Source organism: Bos indicus x Bos taurus, chromosome 22 (genome assembly GCF_003369695.1).
Source record: "Bos indicus x Bos taurus breed Angus x Brahman F1 hybrid chromosome 22, Bos_hybrid_MaternalHap_v2.0, whole genome shotgun sequence".
Lineage (NCBI taxonomy): Eukaryota > Metazoa > Chordata > Mammalia > Artiodactyla > Bovidae > Bos > Bos indicus x Bos taurus.
The window spans coordinates 32112629-32128629 of record NC_040097.1 but is presented as its reverse complement, the minus strand read 5'-3'; the positions used below and the strand labels follow the sequence as shown (position 1 = coordinate 32128629).

The window sequence follows — 16001 nt, the reverse complement described above, 5'->3', positions numbered from 1 at the left end:
TGAGTACAACATGTAACAACTGAATCGTAGGAGACTCAGAATTGCTTGGTGGGAAAACCTCCCCAACAAATATAATGTCAAGACTGCTGTGAGTATAACCAGCAAGGAGAAAGATTTCTAGACAATATTTGATTAGATAAAAGGCAAAGCATTTTGGACTTTAACTGAAAATCAGGGAAGAGAACACTTTATAATTAAACTATCAAATCTTGATAAGTATACTTCTCAAAATTAGACTAAGTTTCTCAAGTATCAACAGAATCCTAAAAGATAAAACTAAGAAGCCTTGGTTATACATATCAATATTTTTATTTCACAGGTCACAAAACAAAACTATCAAAGACTTTTTAAAGCTTAATGTATGCTTTTTCCTATGAAGCAAAATCTTTCAACCTCAGCACTACTGATATTTTGGGTTTGATAACCCTTTGCTGTGGGTGTTATCCCATGCCCTGGAGCATTCCTGGCACTCACTGTATCCTGATGCCAGCTGCACCCTCCATTTATAACAACCAGAAATGTCTCCAGATGTTGTTATCCCTGGCTGAGAACAGTTATGAAGTATTGAAAAGGAAAGTGAAGTAAATTACATCATTAAATGCAAACTTGGAGATAAATCCCACATCTCAAAATTCTCACACATCTTCAATTATTTTTCCTTAAACACTGTTAAGTATTTTACTTACATTTAAATAAAAGTATGTATTTATTCAAAACTAATTTTAAGATAGTAGGAAACAATCTTTAAGATATGTCCGTTTTGGGGTGGGGAGTATTTTCACTTCTTCTGCTTGACTAGGACTTCATGACATTTTGAGGTTCACAGCATGTTCTCAGTATTCAGTCAACCTAAGGGCAGAATGGGAAAAGGCAATGGCACCCCACTCCAGTACTCTCGCCTGGAAAATCCCATGGGTGGAGGAGCCTGGTGGGCTGCAGTCCATGGGGTCACTAAGAGTCGGACACAACTGAGTGACTTCACTTTCACTCTTCATTTTCATGCATTGGAGAAGGAAATGGCAACCCACTCCAGTGTTCTTGCCTGGAGAATCCCAGGGACGGGGGAGCCTGGTGGGCTGCCGTCTATGGGGTCGCACAGAGTCGGACACGGCTGAAGTGACTTAAAGCAGCAGCAGCAAGGGCAGAATGTAGCTTTTTCTAACTTGTTGTTTAGGATTATTTACAAATAAGTAAACAAGGGCCACATGGAGGGGTGGGGGGGGGCGGGGGGCGGGGCTGGATTTACCATAACAAAATTTCAAATACAGTCATAAAAATTAAACATATACCTTTGTATTTGAAGTTTCTTTTACTGATAAATATGACTACCTGTCTCGGGAATGGGAGAAAAAAAGACAGATACATGCCAGAAATAACAATTCCATCTACCCATTACAACAAAGACCACCTTTTCCTATACAGTTTAGACCATCATGAGACTATTTTAAACTCAAATTATTCCTAATACAATAGAAGCATACCTTATTTAAAAGCAACTTTATCAAGCTACTCTATTATTTTAAAAATAAAAATCTAGCAAAAAGACTGAAAACAAAGGGACAAATCATAGTTTAATAAATGAGGGAAACGGAAAACAACAAAAAGCAATAAACAAATGCAAATACCCTGGAGTAAAAGAAAAGAAAGCACATTAAAATGAGGTAACATTTTTCATCTATCAGATTTTCAGACTTAATAGTCTAATAATGCTCAGTGCTGACACTGGACAGGTAACTTTGATATACTGTTTGTATACAGTTCTGTTCAGTCGCTTAGTCGTGTAGTCATGTCCGACTCTTTGCGACCCCATGGATTGTAGCACGCCAGGCCTCCCTGTCCATCACCAACTCCGGAAGTTTACCCAAACTCATGTCCACAGAGCCGGTGATGTCATCCAACCATCTCATCCTCTGTCGTTACCTTCTCCTTCCTTCGATCTTTCCCAGCATCAGGGCCTTTTCAAATGAGTCAGTTCTTTGCATCAGGTGGCCAAAGTATTGGAGTTTCAACTTCAGCATCAGTCCTTCCAATATAGTCAGGACCGATTTCCTTTAGGTTGGACTGGTTGGATCTCCTTGCAGTCCAAGGGACTCTCAAGAGTCTTCTCCAACACCACGCTTCAAAAGAATTTATGCTTTCAGCTTAATGTAAAGAAAGCACTCAGCTTTCTTTACAATCTAACTCTCACATCCATACATGACTACTGGAAAAACCACAGCCTTGACTAGATGGACCTTTGTTGGCAAAGTAATGTCTCTGCTTTTTAATATGCTGTCTAGGTTGGTCACAGCTTTTCTTCCAAGGAACAAGCATCTTTTAATTTCATGGCTGCAGTCACCAACTGCAGTGATTTTGGAGCCCCCAAAAATAAAGCCTCTCACTGTTTCCATTGTTTCCCCATCTATTTGCCACCAAGTGATGGGACCAGATGCCACAATCTTCGTTTCCTGAATGTTTAGCTTTAAGCCAACTTTTTCACTCTCCACTTTCACTTTTATCAAGAGGCTCTTTAGTTCTTCTTTGCTTTCTGCCACAAGGGTGGTGTCATCTGCGTATGTGAAGTTATTGGTATTTCTTCCAGCAATCTTGACTCCAGCTTGTGCTTCATCCAACTCAGCATTTCTCATGATGTACTCTGCATATAAGTTAAATAAGCAGGGGGACAATATACAGCCTTGACATACTCCTTTCCCAATTTGGAACCAATCTGTTGTTCCATGTCCAGTTCTAACTGTTGCTTCTTCACCTGCATACAGATTTCTCAGGAGGCAGGTCAGGTGGTTTGGTATTCCCATCTTTTTTAAGAATTTTCCACAGTTTGCTATACAGTCAAAGGCTTTGGTGTAATCAATAAAGCAGAAATAGATGTTTTTCTGGTATTCTCTTGCTTTTTCTATGATCCAACAGATGTTGGCAATTTGATCTCTGGTTCCTCTGCTTTTTCTAAATCCAGCTTGAACATTTGGAAGTTCACAGTTCATGTACTATGGAAACCTGGCTTGGAGAATTTTGAGCATTACTTTACTAGCATGTGAAATGAGTGCAATTATGCGGTAGTTTGAACATTCTTTGGCATTGCCCTTCTTTGGGATTTGAATGAAAAAAAAAAATGTTTTTGAAGGCCAGTTGGCATTATCTATCAAGACAATAATGCACATAAATTCCAACCCATAAACCCCATTTTTGCATCTGTGCCAACATAATTATGCTCACTTAAGCATCGTTTGAATTGTTTTAACTGTAAACAACCCTTTAAGACCATCAAAAAAGACGCTAAATAGTCAAAGAATTGAATACACGCGACCCCAAAAAAATCAGTGATGTGTTTTGATAAAAGATATATAAATACAGCAAGTTACAAAAACCAAACTGCAGAATTTGGTATCACGTTTAAAAGAACCTTTACACATACATGCATTTAAAAAATCTATTAAGAATATACACAAAATAGGTTAACAGTATAGTTTGATTTCTCTTTATTCCTGTGAGCATTTTTAAAATAAAAAGCTTTTAAAACTAGACAGGCTTCTCCAAAGGAGTATTAATTTCCATAATCTTTGCACATGATTTTAATCTAACTTATTACAGATACAATAATTAAATTAATGATCCATTAAATTCAGAATGCAGTTATTCTAACCAAACTTGTTAACCAATATGGAGATATAAAATTGAAAAGCATATATGTGATATTCCCCAGATTTAAGATACTTGTAGAACTTTCAGTCTTTTTAGAAACACTGAAAGTTCTGCAAGTATTAATATTTACCACTTGTCCATATACTCACCTAACATTTTGGAATTTTTTAAAGTGGCCCAATCCAAACAAGAAAAAAGATTAATAAAGTGGCCAAATTCTAGTTGTGGCATTCACTTCTGCCAAATGCTAGAGCAACTAAGATGGCAAAACCAAATGCCAGCAACCACACTTATCAGAAAAGTGGATGACAAGGTAACAAGGTATACCCAGGAACCCTCCAATATGAACAGTTAGGACAAAATTATCTTACAACAGCCTATTAACAGGAAAACCCAGAGTTTACCAACAGTCTTCACAGGTGATAACAGAAAACCAGGCCATATTCTACCCACTTCAATATTACTCTTTGCAGAAATATTCTAATGTGCAAAGGCCCTAGAAAAGATGGACCAGTCTCCAGTTAAAGAACCACTTGGAGAAAAAAAGACCAAAATCTCAAAAGTTACCTTAGAATCCTCATGGACAGTACCCTTAAAATAAGACCAGAATAAAACCATCTCCAGAAATACTAAATTCACTTTAGTACAAACAATTCTGAGTGAAATATTTTGTTGTTAACAAAAAGCTATCTCACCCTCCTTCCCAACAATACACAATAGTGCAAAAATTACAGATACACTTGTAAAACCTCTTGAAAAAAGTGAAAGTGAAAATTGCTCAGTCGTATCTAACACTTTGTGACCCCACGGACTATACAGTGGATGGAATTCTCCAGGCCAGAATACTGGAGTCTGTAGCCAGTCCCTTCTCCAGGGTATCTTCCCAACCCAGGGGTCAAACCCAAATCTCCCAGGTGGATTCTCTACCAGCTGAGCCACCAGGGAAGCCCAAGAATACTGGAGTGGCTAGCCTATCCCTTTTCCAGCGGATCTTCCCAACACAGGAATCAAACCAGGGTCTCCTGCATTGCAGGTGGATTCTTTACCAGCTGAGCTACCAAGGAAGCATAAAACCTCTTAAATCAAACTTCAAATCCTTGTATAGTATGTACTTTCTCATTTCACCACCTGTAAATAGTATCACCTACCTCCCAATATCACAAAGGTAAGATTTTTGGGTGATTGAGAATAACAAATTCAAGATGCATATATTAAAGAGGCGTATACATTCCAGCTAAAAGTACAACAGTCTCACTACCTATATGCTTCCAATTTATACCTCTGCAAAATTACAATTACTGAAAAGTTTCAGCATTTGACATCACTGGAAAATGATCAAAATTACAAATGTTAGGGTACATCAAGTCACCTACCTTACTAACTCTTTCAATCAATATCCCCTAATAGTTTTTCTTGGAGAAGGAAATGGCAACCCACTTCAGTATTCTTGCCTGAGAAATCCCACAGACAGAGAAGCCTCTAGTCCCTAAGGTTCTAAGAGTTGGACACAACTTATGACCAAACCTCCACCACCACCTTCCCCATACGTGCCACAACCCCCTTCCCCAGGAAACTATCTGTAGTGTCAGTGCCTTAGGTGATGATATCACAATACAGCACAAGGAAGGGGGGCTGGACAGGTATGCAGGGTCTGGCTTGGGTAAACAGCATAAAAGCCTCAGAAATTACAAAAATAACAGTGATAACAGATTCCTACCAAATGTGAAGCTTCAAATTCTAAGTAGTTTTGTAAGGATTCTCAGATGTGAGAAGATTGCTGAACAAGTGCCAAGTGGTACAAAGTACAGGTTATGGGAGAATCTGAAGTCAGAATCTGCTGTGCTGTGCTTAGTCCCTCAGTTGTGTCTGACTCTTTGAGACCCCATGGACTGTAAGCCACCAGATTCCTCTGTCCATGGGGATTCTCCAGGCAAGACTACTGGGAGTGGGTTGCCATGCTCTCCTCCAGGGGATCTTCCCAACCCAGAGATCAAACCCAGTTCTCACATGTTGCAGGCAAATTCTTTACCGTCTGAAATCAGAATGCCTTGAGTTTAAAACCCAATTCTGTCACTCACCAGCTGCACCATCAAAACTATTAAGTTCTGCGACCCTTGGTACCCTTATTTTAAAAAGGAGATACCTACTTCAGAGAGTAATAGTGAAGATTAAATTAGGGCAAGCACTTTAAACATCTGACAGTGTCTGGCACAAAATAAATGTTCATTAAAGGTACACCTTTAAGGAAGGAAAAAAAACAAAAACAAAAACCCAAAACCTGAAATAGAAGTTCTTATGTGAAAATTCTAGTCCCAAGATTTCTGACTCACCACCTCAAAATCAAAGACTCTAACTAGGTAGAAGTACTAACCAGCACCACATACAACAAAAAATAACATTAGCAGAATCAGACTTAAAAGAGTCAAAATACTAAAAAGGCCTCACCTCCTGCAGGTAGCTCAGGCAAATAAGGAGATAGTACAAGTACAGGTATGCACATCTGAGACAGTCTAAGTCAGACTTGGCTATAGGAAGGAAAAAATATAATAGCTGAAGCCAAATTCTGACAAGCCAGTCAGCTCAGTCACAAGTATAAAGAAGCTTGATGAGATTAGAGAACTGAGATCATATTACCAGTCAGTATGTTTTCATTCCTAGGATTTCATTTCAGTAAGCTACAAAAACTTGCAGGTATCAAAACTAGTATTAAGTAACTGTCATTTTTACTATTCATTTCTATTTTTTATATCACAGTATATAAACAATCTATGATTTGTTGAATGCTTGGTTTAGTCGCTAAGTCGTGTCCAACTCTTGCAACCCCATGGGCAGAGGAGCCTGGCAGGCTGCAGTCCATGTGATTCTCCAGGCAAGAATACTGGAGTGGGTTGCCATTTCTCTCTCCAGAGGATCGTCCCAACCCAGGAATCGAACCTGGGTCTCCTGCATTGTAGGCAGATTCTTTATCAACTGAGCTACAAGGGAAGCCCCAATTGTTCCTTATTTTGGTACTGGACCTGGTGGTTGTTGAATGCCTGGTATTTCATAAAAACGCTGTGACCTAAGTGTTATTAATCATCTTTTCAGCTGGGGAACAGAGCAAAAGAGGGCTTAGGTGACTAATTTACTCCATCACGGTCACTGAAACAGCTTATAATGAAACCAGAACAGCCTGCTAACCTCGAGTCAAGGAGATGTAAGCACAGAGACAACAGAGATACCTTGACATAAACAGCTCCAAGTTTGTCTTTTACTCTACAGTAGATTGTCTCAATAAAGCTATCCACCCCGCCACCTCGCCACAAAGTCAAACTGGTACTTTGTAAAAAAGCCCTACTTGAACTACCACATATGACATGTTATTTACTATATGGCACATTATTACTATTATTTATATATTTTTTATTATTATTTTTTTTTTTTTTACTAATTGAGACTTAAATTAGCTCTTATACACTTTACAATCAATGGCGTATGTTCTCAGTCATATTCAATCTATTTTGATAGGAACAGAGTTAGGAGGGTGGTTATAAGGACTGTCAAACCCAGACACCCTGATACATAAAAAGGACTGCTTTTTATATAAATAGCATACATAAAATGGGTGAAACCAAAGAAAACAAAAATGAGCAACTGAAGACATCTGAAGGCCTAGCAAAAATGAAGACCTAACAGTTCTCACGTTCACCAAGTATTTTAAAATATAAAGCTTTCACAGGCATAAGTACTAAATTAAATAACAGGTGACAGTCTCCTCTTCAACTGTCTACACTGTTTTGCTAAGTGACTTAAATTTTTCTGCTATTAATACTGAAAACTGATTTAGGAAGGCAGACACAAACACGAACACTCACTCACCCTTCCACCCCAATAAACTCCCATATCAAAAAGGTAAAAGACCAATAGTCCACAAAACAGAGGGAAATTATTGCAGGCTGTGAATCATAAATTCCTTATCTTCTTACTGGACCATAAATTCCTTATGTTCTTACTAAGATGATGTTTTGAAACCACGTGAAGTTGGTGACAGGCTTCCCAACAATCCATAAGCATTACGAATTCACGCTCACTGGCAGGCACAAAGAAGATCTCTGGATGCAGATAAAAGGCAACTTGTAAGTGCCTCCAAGACAGACATCATGGGAACCCCTTTGTGGCTCTCATGAGCTAGTGAGAACACTGGCTGGTGTCTCTCATCCAAGTACAGACAAGTGATCCTCATTTTTTTTTTAATTGTCTCCAAACTACTGACCTATGCAACATACCCCCAGCAGTTAACATCTTCACCACTGGCAGACATTTAACAGCAACCACTATGATTATGCCCCACCCTTAATCACTGTTACTGCAATACCACCCCGCTAACTACTGCCATAATATAAACTCCTACAAGGCTTCTGAAATGGAAGGAAGCTTGGAAATCACCCCTTCTAAGCTCCTCATTCAATGTCTGAAAGAAGTGTGGCTCATGGTACGTAACTTGTTGGAAACTAAAACAGTAGTGGAAGGGAGGAGAGGGCTGTCACTGTCCACTAGGGACCAAGTTAAACACTTACAAAGTATAAACCCAGTGAATCACCACAACATCCCGTGAGGTAGATTTACTTCATTATCTATATTTACTATAAGGAAATAAGGCATCAAGTAGTCAGTCGGCCTGCCTTGGTGACAGACTAAGTGGTAGAGCTGGGAATTCAAACCCAGGCCTGTCTGTCGCTGTCCTCACTCTCAAACCAGCTCTTTCCACAAGATTAAGTACCTCAGACTTGTTTCATGAACCAAATGCTCTCTTATTTAAGCTCAACACATAGACAACTGTAGTTTTTATTCTTTCCCCAATTTTACTATCTATAGTTACATATTTTCATTTATTCACATCCTCACAATATCTGAGGCAACGACATGGTATAAACCCCATTTTTCAAGTGCAGAAATAGGTTCACAAATGATCAGTCCTAATTCACACAGACACGCTGCTAACCTAAATTCAGAATCAAGCCATGCTCCTTTCAAGAATGACATTACCACATGCTAACTCTCATGAAATTAGGGGACTAGCCAACTACTAGTAAAAATTTGGACTAAACATGGAAAATATGAACTCATTTGTACACCCAAATGATTGAAGAGTTGAAGTTAATTCCAGTCAGAAAACAAAGTTGGCACATCTAGCTTCTAGGGCCTCACGCAGTAGACACTGTGCAGTGTACACGACATACTGGGTTTGCAGGTTCGATGTGATGAAACAAAGTAAAAAAACTATAATTTTCTTCATGTTCCCATCTTAATCACTGCAGTTACTAAAATATTTAAATGCAAAAGGACATCCACACTTAACTTTATTTACTGAAAATCTACTGTGCTTACTCTGTGTACCGCTGTGATAATGGCACATACATGACAGGAATTTAGATGGCACATGGGTAATCAATACTAATCAACACTTTATTATTCATAGATTTTAAAAAGATGCAGAAAGATGTAACTAATTCAGCAAACCACTGGTTTCAGACTTTATTTCTCATTAGATTAATAGGAAGAAATTAACATAATGATTATACTTCTGGGGAGGGGCAAAATGAGGGCTTAATCTCTATCTGTAGTATTTTTACATCTTAAAAAAAAAATCTAAAGAAAAAAGTAACCTAACCTAAAAATAAATAATTATACAGATGCTAGGATGTGGCAAAAATCCCAAAGGTAGTATGTGAAACTGACATTTTAGAAATAACATTCCAAGTATCCAACACTATGCCAGACAAAATTCCCTCCTAAAGAAAGCCAGAGAAGGATTTAGCAGCTTCACGGACTTAAGGAGATTTTATTTATAATGATGCACATCTCAGTTGTTGATTACTACTACTTTAAAGTAACTTAACTGTGATTTTCTTAGTGATATGTCAAAATTAATAAACACAAAGTGCTTGAAACTGCAAGGAGGGAAAAAAGCAGACTCAATATAAGCAGTATCAACACAATTAACAACTACTATTTATTGAGTAAATAAATAATGTTAACACTTTACCAAGCAGTGTGTGGTTTTCTAAGTTTTCCATGTATGATGTACTCATGCTATGCAGTACTATCATTATCCCCATCTTACAGATGAAGAAACTAACTTAACAGGGACTGACTTACAAAGTTCTCCTAAATAGCGTAATTCTAAAAGGATGGCAGAGGTGCTAGAATTTTTCATCTCTCCAAAACCCCTTATGTCAGATGTTAAGTAGACAGCAAAACCCAAAACCAATAAGCAAAAACATTTATCTACCTGAATAAGGTTATCTCACAATCCCCCCAAAATAAGTTAATGAGGAAAAACTCACGGTCAGATGACCTGAACATTATAAGAATCTGTACACGAGGAAACAGAAGTCATAGTGTATCTGAAAGGGCTACAAATAGGAGAAACACAAAATAGCCAACAGTTGTTCACAAGAAATCATGGCAGGTCAATCTGAGAACAGCTGAAACTGAGATATGTATTACTCCAATACAGAGTGAAGTAAGCCAGAAGGAAAAACACCAATACAGTATACTAACGCATATATATGGAATTTAGAAAGATGGTTACAATAACCCGGTGTACGAGACAGCAAAAGAGACACTGATGTATAGAACAGTCTTATGGACTCTGTGGGAGAGGGAGAGGGTGGGAAGATTTGGGAGAATGACATTGAAACATGTAAAATATCATGTAAGAAAGGAGTTGCCAGTCCAGGTTCGATGCACGATACTGGATGCTTGGGGCTAGTGCACTGGGACGACCCAGAGGGATGGTATGGGGAGGGAGGAGGGAGGAGGGTTCAGGATGGGGAACACATGTATACCTGTGGCGGATTCATTTTGATATTTGGCAAAACTAATACAATTATGTAAAGTTTAAAAATAAAATAAAATTTTAAAAATAAATAAATAAATGAACAGAAAAACCTCCAACAAGAGCTGAAAGCGACAAAGTCTTGTTCCCATGAGCTCTTGAAAGTGACCCACCAGACCTCCCATCCAGAGGAGACCCCACACACAAGAGAAAGAGACAAGATAAAGGAAACAGAAGCTCCAAATAAAAGCAAAACAAAACCTAGAAATTTCAGAAAGCAAGCTCCATGCTCTAACACTTCACAAAAACAATGAGAGCTCTGGGAAGTTACAACAGCTACTCTGAACCATGACTCCTACTCAAAAGTTCAGGAAAACTACTTTTATATAAAAATGCAAGACAGAAAATATCAAGGTCAAATCAGATATGAAACTGTTGTTAAGAGAAAAGGAGAATAAGGAGCAGAATAACATCCCTTAAGACAGTGAAGCAGAGCTAGAAAGACTTGATCAAAAACCTTAAACTATTTCAAAAGGAGCTAAAAACATGAGAAAAATGATGCAAGTCAGTCAGAGAAACTCAGAAAATGAAGCAATAGAATACAGCAAAGATCCAGAACAGAAAAAACTACTTCAGGAAACAATGACTAAACTAGAAAGCATAGAAGAACAAATGATCACAACAAATAATGCAGTAAGAATCCTTCAAGAGAGGAAATTTTTAAAAATCAAAATGGAATTAAATTTAAAATTTCACTTTCAAATACACTGTTAAGAGAATAAAGATAACCCACACAGTCGAGTATTTGCAAACCACATTAGATAAAGAATTTGTATCCATATATAAAGAACTCTCAAAATCCAGTAAGAAATCAAAGAACTCCATTTTGAAATGGGCGAAGATGTGAAGCATCAACTTACTAAAGATACACAAACAGTAAATAAACACTTGAAAAGACGCTCAACATCATTAGTAATTAGGCAAATACAAATTACAATTCCTATGCCATAGGTACCTATTAGAATACCTGACATGAGTAAGACTGATCATAGTAAGTGTTGGAAAGGATGTGGAGAAACTGATCTGAACTCCCATACTGCTAGTGGAAAAGTAAACTGGTACAATCACTCTAGGAAACAGTTTGGCAGTTTCTAAAGTTAAACATACACATACCATATGACCCAACCATTCCACTCATGGACGGGTTGCTATCCAAGAGAAAAGAATGAATACAAACACACATACAAAAATGTTCATAGGTTTTTTTTTTTTTAAACCTGGAAATAATGCGAATGTCCATCAACAAGTAAATGAAACAAAATCTGTAGGATATCCATGTAAAGACTGCTACTCAAAAATAAAAAGGAATCAATTATTGATTTCTGGACATGGAGTCATCTTAAGTTACCCTGAGTGAAAAAAGGCAGACATAAAGCAATTCTCCTCCAATTAAAAAAAAAAAAATGTTAAAAGGCAAAGAACACACTGTATGATTGCATTTACATACAATTTCAGAACATGCTAACTAATCTACCTGAGGGGATGAGAACACACACATGGAAGACAGGTAACAAAGGGCAAGAGGGAGTAATGTTTATATAGTCTCCACCTGGAGCACAGTGATAGTTTCATGAGTGCAGATGTCAAAATTTACCAAAATACATAGTTCAATAAATGAAGTTCTTTTCAATAAATGAAGGGTTTAAAAAAAAAAAAAATTACTGAATAAACTTATTTTCTAAAATCAGAAATGAGGGGAAGAAATCCAGGAATTCTTAAGAAACCCACCTATACTAAAACATCAGAAAGATCTGAACTGCTATCCTTTAGATTTTCATTCTCCTATTTACAATCTTAGAAGTTAGACAGAGCTCAGTTTAACCATAAATGATGACGGAAACTGCAAATTTCCATATCAAAAGTTAAGGCATGCTCAAATTGCTTAAAAAAACCAAAGGCTAAATAAAACTAAATGTAAAAACTGTCTGAATCATAAATTTAAAAATATCTTCCAAAATCCATAAAGAATCTAACACCACCAGTCATTTTAATACAAAAATAGTAAGACCTGTAGTAGTAAGACATAATAGTAAGACAAAATAGTAAGACAAAAATAGTAAGATCTAGAGATTGGGAGGGAGGGAGCAGGAGTGTAGACAAGGATGGGACAATTGATGATCTTCTAAAGTCCTCTATTAGATAAATAATTGTCCAGAAAAATCAGGTTAAATTTCCCAAGCCACTTGGTGATCCAGTCAAACAGGATATTAAAAAGCTTCCTTGAAGAAACTTTTAACTATTTATACATTTACGGCCAATGCACTGTATCAAGAAGGGAAGGCAATCTCCACAGACCCAGAAAGAGGTTTTAAGTATTTAACTCCAAACAATCTTGTTTATTAAAACTCTGAAGTAAAACGCTTCTCCTCCTGCTATTATAGAGATATAAGTTAGGACCAACTAACAATTAATACAAATTAGTCATTCAGCATCAATTTTTTTTTAAATCAAGATGTTCTGAGAGACTATAACTCAGAAGCAAAAATTACTTTTTTAAAATTCTGACGGGTTCCACTTTTTTAAGGCAGTAAGTATAAACTTAAGATTGAACGCATCAAATTCCTAAGGTGACTGGTAATATTAATAAGCACCAAGGAGTTTCAGTTTGTTGGCCATGGCCATTAAAGAGGTTCCCCCCGCCCCTTTTAAAAGCAGGCTAGTTATCAGGAGACTATGCTGCAACTATAAGCAAATCTTGTAAGAAATGAACATTTGCTAATAAAGCCAAACAAAGGATACATTACATAATTGCTGAAGCTTACACTCTTTTTATTAGGCCTCAAAAAGAATTTTTAAAAACCCCACTTTTTAACACTACACCTTCCAAAACCTCTCCCCTTCCTGCTCCCTACCCCTACACAAAGACAAGACTACAAACCAGTCATCAAATCTGCACTGCTCTCTACAAATAAACAGCCCAAGAATGAAAACAACTGCAAAACACACTAGACACAACCAAACAATATGTTCCTTTGAAAACAATCTTAACGTCACAGTGCAAGTCTTAGATTCATAAATGTTCCTTTGAAAACAGTCTTAACTTCACAGTGTAAGTTTCAGATTCACAACATTTGGAATCAAGCCTAATAAAATGCTGAGCATATGCTAACAAGTTAGCTATCCTAGAAAGTTTACAGGACAGTCAAGACTGTAGCATCTGGAATTTGTCAGATAATCACCCTGAGTGCCCAGGAGAATAAACAGTAGTGACACTTCCAGCACCCACATATATAAATGACAACAAAAGGCTGGATACCGGACAATATGAGAAAATACCACCAAAAAAAAAAAGAATCTGAAATAGAATCAAAGCCACAGAATTCTGGAAATAAGCCCGCTTGTTATGGCCAAAGAGAGTCACAATGGAACATGCATTTTTCCTTTTTCTGGCTGTTCTAGACTAATACATTCTAAATGTGCAAAAGCATAAAGAAAAATTTTAATACAATTTAAAAATTCATTACAGAGCATGGTGTGAAGTGAATGAAGCATATACACTGAATAAATGCTTTAAATATGGGGCTTGTACAATTTAGACAGATGGATTAGTCAATGCTTATGAAATACACTTCTGTCCCTTTCCTAAGCGATTCTTAAGGACACACAGGTTTATGAATACGATTACATGTTCTCAACTCACATTGTTTCTCCAGTCTTGGCTACATGACAAAGAAACTGATCCAGGACCGGACAAACTTCTTTTTTCCCCCTCTTCTCAAAATCTAGATAAGGGAAGAAACAAAAGTTATTAGTATTTTTCAAAGTCCACCAACCATTTCCAATGCCCTTTAAAAACAAACTTTCCTCTCCAGTCATTCCTCATATTAAGAAATTAATTTTTTTTTAATTTAAAAAGCCTCCCAAATAAATTCCACCTGACTCTCCAACTTCACATGTCACTCTTTACAGATAACGAGACCCTTCCTAAAGGGGGCACTTCTCCACCAACCATCCTTAATGTAGTCCGGGGATTCATCTCAAAGACCTGTTAAAATACAAACCCCAAATCCCAACACCCCCCAAACTGTTTACGTGAGGTTGATAAATCTGCGTTATATGAAACACCAGCTCCCTCTTGCAGTCATCAACCAATGATCCTTGGTATCAAAGTCTAATTCTCAAAACGCTGCAATCACGTATTCTAAGTTCTCAAGCCTGTTGCTCGGACGGCGAGCAGTTCGGAGCTGGGAAGGCGACCACTTCAGAATTGGGGCGCGTGGAAAATGACTCCAGAAGCTTTGAAAAAAGGGCCTCCAGAGACACTTCAAAGTTGCTCTGCCGCCCCCTCTACCCCCGCCCTAAAACCTTTCACTTTTTCTCTCCCCTCGAAGTCCGGTGTGCAAGAAAGGGGATGACAGAGAACGAAGCCTGCCTGCGAGGGGTTTGCGGGCCCACGAAACGTTCACGGGGAGTGGGAGAGGGACCGGGGCCCCCTCGAGAGCTTCCCGACTCCCCTCCCCCAGCCCAGACGCCGGCGGCCGACACAAAGCCCAGAGCGGGGCGGGAGGGAGCTGCCCACGGGGCTCCCCGCCCCCGGGAAAGGGGGAGGGGGATGGGAGCCGGGGAAGCGCGCCCTCCCCCCAGCCTGGCCCCGCGGAGTCACTCGCCCAGAAGGGAACGGAGAGGCGGCCACGGAGGGTGAGGAGGAAGGGAGAGGGGGCAGCTACCCCCACCTTTCAGCGCCTCCTGCAGCCTCTCGACGTCCATGGCTTCCCGGAGTCCCTCGCAGCCTCCGCCTCCTTCCGCGGGTCTCCCGGGGACCGGAAGGCCTCCCCCCACCCCCCCGACGCCCTCCCCCTCCCTCGCACACACTCCGGCACGCAGGCGATTCGGGGGGGGCACCGAAGGGAGCTGGGGGAAGCGAGCGAGAGAGCGAGACCGAGAGAGCGAGCACCTCCCCGAGCCGCTACCACCAGCCCTCCAACATGGCGCCCGGCACGTCACCGCGCGCACGCTCCTCTCCGCCGTCCTCGCGCCCGCGGCGCGTCCGGACCCGGAGCCCGAGAGCGCGTGCGCGGCGGAGGCGTGCGGCCGCGGCCAGCCCCCAGACCCGGTAGGGCCGCCCCGCCTATCCCTTGGGTTGGCCGGAGCTGCCTGCACCAAGCTGGAGGCGGAGTGGTCTAGGCGGCGGGGCGGCGCAAACAGTTTGACTGTGGATCCCTGCTGTTGGCTAGCTGTGTGACCTTGAGCTATTTAATCAGTCCCTCTGAGCCTCCCTTTCCCCGTCTGTACAATGATGGGAGTAGTATGAACCACTCATTACGGTTGCTGTGAAAACTAATTGAGACTGTATACACACAGAACACGCATTAAAAAAAAAAAAACAACACTCAATATCGCTAGTAATCGTGGCAAAATTAACTCCCTGCCTGAACCCAAAGCACCTCAATGGCCCAGCTTAGAAAAGGAGTAAACGCAGCAAAAGCATGAGAAGTTTAAGCAGTGGAACCAACTGAATTTAAAGTCCAACGCAACTATTTAT

General features: G+C 39.5%; 1 protein-coding gene across 1 annotated transcript in view; it reads right to left on the bottom strand.

Annotated features, from left to right (window-relative positions):
- PPP4R2 (protein phosphatase 4 regulatory subunit 2) overlaps positions 1–15474 on the bottom strand; it is a 51674-nt gene extending 36200 nt beyond the window's left edge. Inside the window, exons 1-2 of the mRNA XM_027522263.1 lie at positions 15193–15474; positions 14160–14241 (exon numbers count right to left, since the gene is read on the bottom strand). Of these exons, the coding sequence (XP_027378064.1) occupies positions 14160–14241; positions 15193–15226 (116 nt within the window). The 5' untranslated portion in view covers positions 15227–15474. The remainder of the gene's footprint in view (positions 1–14159; positions 14242–15192) is intronic.
- Positions 15475–16001: the final 527 nt, after the last annotated feature.